This window comes from Martes martes, assembly GCF_963455335.1.
Source record: "Martes martes genome assembly, chromosome: 4".
NCBI classification, from domain to species: Eukaryota; Metazoa; Chordata; class Mammalia; order Carnivora; family Mustelidae; genus Martes; species Martes martes.
The window spans coordinates 98630711-98639205 of record NC_137891.1 but is presented as its reverse complement, the minus strand read 5'-3'; the positions used below and the strand labels follow the sequence as shown (position 1 = coordinate 98639205).

Sequence of the window (8495 nt, the reverse complement as noted above, 5' to 3'; positions counted from 1 at the left end):
CTTTCTTTTTCTTTTTTTTTAAGATTTTGTTTGGCAGACAGAGCACAAGCAGGGGGAGAGAGAGGGAGAGGAAGAAGCAGGCTCCCTGCTGAGCAAGAACCCAGCCACAGAGCTCGATCCCAGAACCCCGGGATCATGGCCCGAGCCTAAGGCAGACTCTTAACTGATGAGCCACCTGGGTACCCCTAGGTGTGCCTTTCAGTGCTGCTCACATAAGGCCTGTGGGAAAACCAAGTCTGCAGACTTTGAGCTCCTCGGTGGGCACCCTGTGAGGGGGAGGAAGGCAAGCTCAGTGTTCCAGGCCATTCACTGCCCGGCCTCTGAGTGTGTGCCCCGGAGTGATGGGGGACTGGGGCCCATGTGGGCTCCCCGCCTCTCTTGCCACGGTCAGCTAATCCTCTCCTGCTCACCCGGTCGCTCTCCCAGGTCCCCGGATGAGAAGGAGCTGACGGCAGCCGAGAGTCACCTCTGAGTGCGGCGGAGCGGGGCTGCGTGGCCCAGGCGGCACCCATGCCGAAGAACAGCAAGGTGACGCAGCGTGAGCACAGCAACGAGCATGTCACGGAGTCGGTGGCTGACCTGCTGGCCCTCGAGGAGCCGGTGGACTACAAGCAGAGCATCCTGAACGTGGCGGGCGAGGCCGGCGGCAAGCAGAAGGCGGCAGAGGAGGAGCTGGAGGCCGAGGACCGGCCGGCTTGGAACAGCAAGCTGCAGTACATCCTGGCCCAGATTGGGTTCTCTGTGGGCCTGGGCAACATCTGGAGGTTCCCCTACCTGTGCCAGAAAAATGGAGGCGGTAAGAGGCGGCCCCGCTTGCCCCGATGGCATTCTGCAGCTGGGCCAGGCCGAGGCGTGGAAAGGAGCAGCCAGCCCTGTGCAGAGCTGGGGCTCTTAGAGGATGGGGCTCGGGATTCTCCAGGAAGGCTCCCCAGAAAGAGCCAATGGTTAACAGCGAGCAAGAGGCTGCCGGGAGCGGTGATAGCGAGGACACGCGCTTCGGCCCGGGATGGCCCGCGGGCAGACCCCAACGCAGCTGGCCAGCCCAGAGACCCCGTGCAAGTTGCTTGATCTCTCTGTGCCTCTCTGTTCTTCATTTGTAAAATGGGAGTAAGAGTCGATCCTGCCTCACGGCAGAGTGGGGAGGGTTCAGTGGGCTTTACGTGTAGAATGCTTAACTCATATCTGAGGCATAGTGAAGAGCAGCAGGTGGCCATTCTAACGAAATGCTTGCTGGGTGCCAGGCCCTGTTCAATACTTATTGGATATTAGGCTGAAATGCATGAAATTGCTGGTATTTGAGTGTCTTGGAACAACCAAAATGCCAATTTCATACAATTCAACCACTGATTCCCCCTACACTCTATGTGAGGGAAGAGTCATCATCCTCATGGTAGGGACTGCAAAACTGAGGCACAGAGAGGTTAGATGACTTGCTCAAGGTCACACAGCTAGTGATAAAGTAAGGATTCTAAGCTGGACAGCTTGGCCCTGGCATCTGAGTACCCTTGCTGCTGCCTCCCAGGAGGAGGGGGCCTCACACAACCCCTTGTGTTTTAATCCCCCTAGAGGATCTTGCCCCTGGTGTCAAATCCGGGTCACAGCCCCTGGGCATTATCATCCCCAGCCCCTCTGAGGCAGGCTGGACTGTTTCAAAAGTAATTTGTTTTGAAACCAGGGGAAAAATAACAGAAAATAAAGAGAAAAACCTAGCAGGCTAAAGACAATGAATTTACAAGCTGGGATATCTGGGAAAGTGACTTGAGTCAGCAGAGAGCCCTTGTGGCTCTTAGTCTCCGTGGCCTGGGACTTCCCCATGCCAGCCTGATGGTTGGCCACAGCTTTGTAGGCATTTCACCTGACTCCTTCTGTCTCTGCTCCATGGGGCTCTGGCCATGGAGCCTCTCCCAGAGACGCAGCCCCATTCAGGGACACTCCCTCCTCTCCAGAACACACCCTCTCTGGCTCAGAGGCCAAGTTTGGCTGGAGGCTTCCTCTCCTTTCCAATCTCTGTTGAAGGGCAGGAAGTGAGAATGGCCCTTTGAGCCTATATAACTGAGGCCAGAGGCTTTTATCTCTCCACTAGAGCACTTACCATACGCTCTCCATGCTATGAAAGGTTTTTCCCCGCCCCGCCCCAACCAGTCAATCAATCAATCAATCAATCAGTAACTGCCAGTTAGAGCTTTTGGTCTGGGTGACGTGGCCAGACTCAGGTCACTGAGTGGCTACAAGATCAGCCCAAAGCAAGGATACAAATCTAGGTGTGTGGTTCTTTTATGTGCTGAGAGATGATGACAACAAGCATCCACTGACGTCGGAGGACACGTCACCTCTGGGACTCCAGCCGGGAACCTCTAAGCTTGTCCTTTGCCTGGGCCCCCCCGGCGCTGAATCAGAGTCCCTCTCCCCACCACACACACTCCCGGGGCAGTGGGCTTGCCAAAGCTTTCTTGCTAACGGTGTCACCAGCCCATCGCCCTGGACCCAGACCCCGCAGACAGCCCCCAGAAGAGTTGTCAGCGCTCTGGATTCTGAACTCTCCCTTCCCCGTTCCTGCTCGCACTCTTCCATCCTGTCTCATTCCTAGAATCCCTTCTTATCTCTGCCTTTAACGCTCCGCTCCCGTAGTCTACGAGCATTACGGTAAGTCATCCCAAATGATTTCTGGAAGGAGTCAAATGATCCCATTTCAGATAAAGGAAGGAGAAAACTGTTGGGTGGGGGAGAGGCAGCTCTGTAGTTTTGAGCTGTGGGGGAGCCCGGCAAACCTGGCTTAAATCTGGGGTGAACATTCTGGAACTCTGCTTAGCTCCACTTGATGCTGAAGTTTCCTTTGATCTGGTTCTCCTAATTGGCTTTTTTTTCCTCCTGTTGATTTTTATGACAAAGAGGCAACCGTTCTGTTCTTCAAGTGCTGACTAAGACAAAGTAACTCGTGTAATCCTCACAACAGCCCCCCATCCCCGGCCCCGGCCCGTTCAAAAGGGAGCATGGAAGCCTGTGAATGCATGCTTTTCTGAGCCAAAGATGGTCACATATCAGCAGTTTCATGTGGTTCTGCCAAATGTTATCATCTTTTTTTAGAAGACCAAAAGTGGCACAGAGAGATCAAGGAATTGGCCCAAAGTCACACAGCTAGTAAGTGGCAGAGCCAGGATTCCGGCTCTGGAGGTCTGGCCCTGAGGGCTGTCTCAGCCCCTACTCGGTATGCATCTCAGCAGGCTGGGACCCAGGTGGCCTTCCAAATCCCAGAAATAACCTCAGTGTTTGCCGGAAGCAAGACCCAGAGTATAGACCAAGACGGAGACTGCGGAGATCCAGGAGGTCTCGGAGTTGCCACAGCCCAGCTTCCCAGAGCCTGACACCCTGAGCAGTACTCCCAGCTGTTGAGAGGGAGGACCCAGAGTTTCCCTAAGTCACTGAAATAGCCACGGGAATCCCATTGTGTCTCCAAATTGTATTTTCGAAGGTGGAAAGGGTGCATTTCCAAATGATTTCAACAAGGGTTGATAAGAAAAAGGAGCTCTGCCTACCCAGAAAGCCTCACCCAGACCCCAGCCCCTGAGTGCTGTGGATGGCTGGGCTGTGGCTTGGGGGAGGAGAGCTGCTGCGAAGTCCGTGCCCTGGGCCTGACCGACTCAGGCCACTGGCCCCAGTGGCAGGTGGCGGCATGCCCGTGGCCGGTCTTGGCTGAGAGCCGCTCTGTGGACAGCACATATGTGGAGGCTCTCCCTGGTTCTTTGGGAGAGAGGAGAGAAGCCTTCACAGAAGACGCCAGCCTACCCTTTGGACACCCCAAAACCCACCTCCCTGCACATTTTGCCCCCCACCCCCGCCCCCGAGGGGGTATGGCTGAAATACAAAACCGGTGAGCTGCGTCCCTTCACTTTTCTGCATGTCATGAGTCTCCTCTTGCATTTCCCCGAACCCCAGACCAGGAGACAGAACTAGGAGTCCTTCAGGCCCCCTCTCCTTTGGGTGCCAGGATGGCCCTCCTTGTTAGTGACAAGAGGAACTTATGCGTACGTGTGACTGCGTGTAGTTGTGTGTTAAATGAATTAGATGCTGTCGTGTGAGGCTGGGTGGGTTACCGCCCCTGAAAGCCTTTGCTGATTAGTTGTGTTGGGCTCTGACCCCTCCCTAGGCAGGCCTGGAACTCAGCTGGCCCTCCGGGGCTAGTCCGTGTGTGTGTGTGTGTGTGTGTGTGTGTGTGTGTGTTCGCGCACATGTGCTCACGTTGCTCACAGGAACCTACCCCTCCTGCCTCCCAGATTGTGAGCGGTGCTGGGATAGGGTTGTGCTTTCTTTTGCCCCCAGATCCCCCCACTGCTCATGCCCAGCACAGGGGGCAGCTGTAGTAAACAGCTGGCTGTTGCCAAGTGCCAGGCCTAGTGCCTGGGAAATGGCTCGTCCCCCAGGGTCGTGGGCAGATTGGCTACATGTGGCATGTCCTGTTTTGGGGGGCAGAGCCACGGGTGGCTGGAGGTCTTCTGGATACTCCTAGCCGGCAAAGCTTGGTCTGGGGGTGCCAGGTGACCACCGAGGCCCTGGTGACTGGGGCCGTCTGATGGCTTTGCTAACAAGACTAGGTTGCTGGCACAGCTCTCCGCAGAAATCACTCGTCTGTGTCCAGACACGATTTTAATTCTCCTGCTAAACGCCCTGTCACTTAGAATTGAGATTGCGTCTGCATGGAGGCCAGGGACCGTGAACTTAATTTATCATCTGGAATCTTTATCAAGATCCATTCTGTCTCTCCGTTACGATCCCCTCCGGCTATGCATTTCCAAACTGCTAATTTCTCTCTCTCATTCCTCCCAATTGGCTGTAGATTCATGGTGATGCTGGTCAGGCCCTCTCTCCCTGGAGAGCTTCCAGGCTCTGCCTCCTGGAGCTGCCCGGTCTGCGGCATCAGCATCTGCTTCAGAGGCGGGCAAGACCGTGCCTGGGGTCTGGGCCTCTGGGGGGCGAGGGAGCAGGGCCCACTCCATCTGGGGCTGCTCCTCTGGGGCTGGGAGTGAGTGTGAACAGGTGTCCTCCCAGTACATCAGGAGGCAACCGGGGACTTGACATGTGAATTTCTGAAGAGACGGTAGGGTGTCTGTCTGTCTGTCTCTGAATCTAACCTTGTGAGCAGTCCTCCCCCAGAATTTCAGATCAGGGGAGTCAAGGGGAAGAAGTGGGGGCAGGGGAGGTAGTGTGTGGTGGTGGGTCACACGTGGGAGCCAGACCCCTCCTGGAGGAGCACAAGGCCTGGAGCAGTTTGAGGATGGTCAGAGGTGCGGGCGAGACTGCAGGACGTGGCTGTCTGCCCTCAGCCTGGTGCCCTGCTCCGGACACCCTCTGACACGCCCCTGTCCTCCCCAGGTGCATACCTTGTGCCCTACCTCGTGCTGCTGGTCATCATCGGGATCCCGCTCTTCTTCTTGGAGCTGGCTGTGGGCCAGAGGATCCGCCGTGGCAGCATCGGTGTGTGGCACTACGTGTGTCCCCGCCTGGGGGGCATCGGCTTCTCCAGCTGCATAGTGAGTTGGGGGCCAGCACTGGGCGTGAGCTGGCGGGCCGGGGGGGCCGCCCCTGGGGGACGGGGTTTGCAGACCAGAGTCTGGGACCAGATCAAGGGTAGGGAGGGAGACCTTGCTTGCGAGAACTGCTTCCAGCTGGCGTCCCAGGGCCATGCATTTCCTACACTGAAAGCGGGCTGTGCTGCCTGGGGCAGGATATAATATTTGGAAATGTTATCAAGGAGGAAAGGCTGGGACATCTCTGCTGGAGTTCTCTGCGGACACATGAACCGTCTGGGATACTTCTGTCTGCTTATCAGCCCCTCAGCCCCGAGTGAGGGAGGCCCTTCCTCTTTCCTTGATTGAAGAGTATTTGCACTGGGCAAGTGTTGGGCCCAGGGAAAGGCTGCCCTGAGGCACGAGGTCTCATTGCCTGTTTGCTAGGCACAGGAACAGAGTGGGAGAAGGTCTCAGACAAGAGCTCTGTGGCCGAACCAGGAGGGGTGAGGCTTTGGAACAGTGGGAGCCAGGGATCAGCATAACAGAGCTGGGCCCCTGCAGGTGGAAGGGGTCTCTCAGCAGCCAGATCGTGTCAAAGCAAGGCTTTCGGCGAAACTGCTCAGACCTTCAGTCCGAATTGACGCCTTCCTCCTCCAAGTAGATTTCTACCGAGACTAGTGATCGCGTTTCCAAGACACGAGAAGTGACATCTTTCTGGGGGCAGGCTGCCGCCAGGACCAAAGAGAGAGCGGTGTCCTTAGGGGAGGGAGGACACAAGACACCAGTAGGAAGCATCCGCAGGGCCTCCAGAGCCGTTCCGTCTGGGGCCGTTGTCTGGGGACACAAAGGCTGTGCGGGCCTCCACAGTCCCAGAGAGTAGCTCTGCAACTGTCACCCCGAGTCATCAGGAAATGATGGGGAAATGCTTTAAGCATCTTAGAAGAATTTCAAACTGGAAAGGATTAGCATTTTAAGAGTTCATTGCTTAGAGGAGAGATCTTTAATATCTGAAGCATTCCTCTGTGGATTCCCTGAATACCAGATGAACGGAGGATTAGGAGGAGGCCCTCAGAGCCCCTTCCTCCTCCTCCTCTTCCTCCTCCTTCTCCTCCCCCTCCTCCGCCTCCTCCTGCAAGGGAGGCCCGTGGACTGGGGGTGGGGGTGGGGACTGCGGCCTTCATGACCTCTCCCCCCACAATGGACCCTTGTCCTCAGGTCTGCCTCTTTGTTGGGCTGTATTATAACGTGATCATCGGGTGGAGTATCTTCTACTTCTTCAAGTCCTTCCAGTACCCGCTGCCGTGGAGCGAATGTCCCGTCATCAGGAATGGGACTGTGGCAGGCAAGTATGGGACCCCCTGAGTAGGACCACCCTGGGGACCCCAGCCAGCCCGTCCCAGGAAGGGCTTGAAGGAGCCTAAGAGGCTTAGGCACAGGTTTGGGATTTCATTAACTTGTCACCTTGTATTAGACACCTTCCCTCTCTGGTCCATTCTGATGGCCCTTGCCGGCCTGTCCCATAGAGTTCTTAGGGGGATTGAATGAAATGAGTGTAGGGAAAACTCTGGAAAGTGTGGCTTTTGTTTAGTTGTTTTCAGTGGTCCTGTGTTACTCAAATAACCATCCTATCTGGAAACAGCCTTACTTTGCATGCCAGTCTTTTAAAAGGCTGGATGATTTATCCCACCTCACCGATGGGTAAACTGAGGTCCAGAAGTGACTTTCCTGTGTTCACGCCAGGATCTGAGATGAGACACCAGAGGTCTGGCTCCTAGCTCAGGACCTTTCCCGAGGAACGTGGGGCCAGCTCTGCCATTCCTTACTGTCCTCCATGGAAGCGGGAAGGGGTGGCATGTGTGGAAATTCAGCCAGATCCGTGTGTCCCGAAGCCTCCTGGGCCCCATCTGGAGCCCCATCTGGAGTCCTCAGGGTCTGCCAGATCCTGGCTCGCCCAGAAGGAGCACAGCACCCCCCTCCGCTAGCCGCACTCAGCCAGCTGCTCACCCGCTGCCGCCCTGGGTGGGGATCAGGCGGAGGAGGTGACCCCACAGCCCTGCCTGAGGGGGCCTTTGTTACTGTTCTAGTGGTGGAGGCAGAGTGTGAGAAGAGCTCAGCCACTACCTACTTCTGGTACCGGGAGGCCTTGGACATCTCCAACTCCATCTCGGAGAGCGGCGGCCTCAACTGGAAGATGACCCTGTGTCTCCTGGTGGCCTGGAGCATCGTGGGTATGGCCGTTGTCAAGGGCATCCAGTCCTCGGGGAAGGTGAGTCGGGAAAGGAGTCCAACCCGCACAACCGGCTGCAGAAGAGCATGGCAGGCAGGGGGCTGATGGCCCTGGGTTCCGCCGTGCCACGCAGGGTCTACTGAGTGGGCTTGGCCTCTTGGGGGCTCAAGATGACGACACAGGTCCCCCGCCATGGGTGCGATGGGTGTTTCACGGCTGTCACTGTTCCCTGTGAACAGCCCACCAGGAGTGGCTGGGAGGGGGCTTGTGGAAAATCAGGGCTTGACCCCCAGCCACCTCTGGGGTCATATACATCAGACCCGCTCCACAGACTTTAAAGAGGAAGAAAGCTAGGAGTACAGATCCAGGGATGTTCGTTGAGATCCTCGTCCCTTAGGTTCCCAAGCAAAAGGCCTAGAAGAGTGTTCCCTGAGCACTTTTTGGTGAAAATCAGCAGCTCACCATGTATGAAATAAAGGGTGCCTGGAACAGGCAGGTGCTGTGAGTGAAGAGGCCTGGGGCATCTGAGGGTGGCTTTCCCCTGCTCTCTCAGGGTGCAGCCCAGCCAACCCCACACACCCCCTGCAAGTGAGGGCCCTTTCTTCTTTGTCACATATCAGTATTCGAGCCAGAGCCGTGGCTCGATCTGTCCATTCTACAGATGAGGAAACTGAGGCCCAGAGCTGGGAAAGCCCCTCCCCTGAGGTCACGTAGCCAGTCAGTCCCAGAGCTGGAACGTCTGAGGCTCCAGGTTCCATAATGTG

The 8495-nt window shown here is 56.4% G+C and overlaps 1 protein-coding gene across 2 annotated transcripts in view; it reads left to right on the top strand.

Annotated features, from left to right (window-relative positions):
* Positions 1-510: 510 nt before the first annotated feature.
* Positions 511-8495, top strand: part of SLC6A17 (solute carrier family 6 member 17) — a gene marked incomplete at both ends in the record, with an annotated part of 28452 nt that continues 20467 nt past the window's right edge. For both annotated transcript variants that reach the window (XM_080799959.1, XM_080799958.1), the window contains 4 exons: positions 511-796; positions 5368-5525; positions 6720-6846; positions 7589-7770. In XM_080799959.1, the coding sequence (XP_080656085.1) occupies positions 511-796; positions 5368-5525; positions 6720-6846; positions 7589-7770 (753 nt within the window). The remainder of the gene's footprint in view (positions 797-5367; positions 5526-6719; positions 6847-7588; positions 7771-8495) is intronic.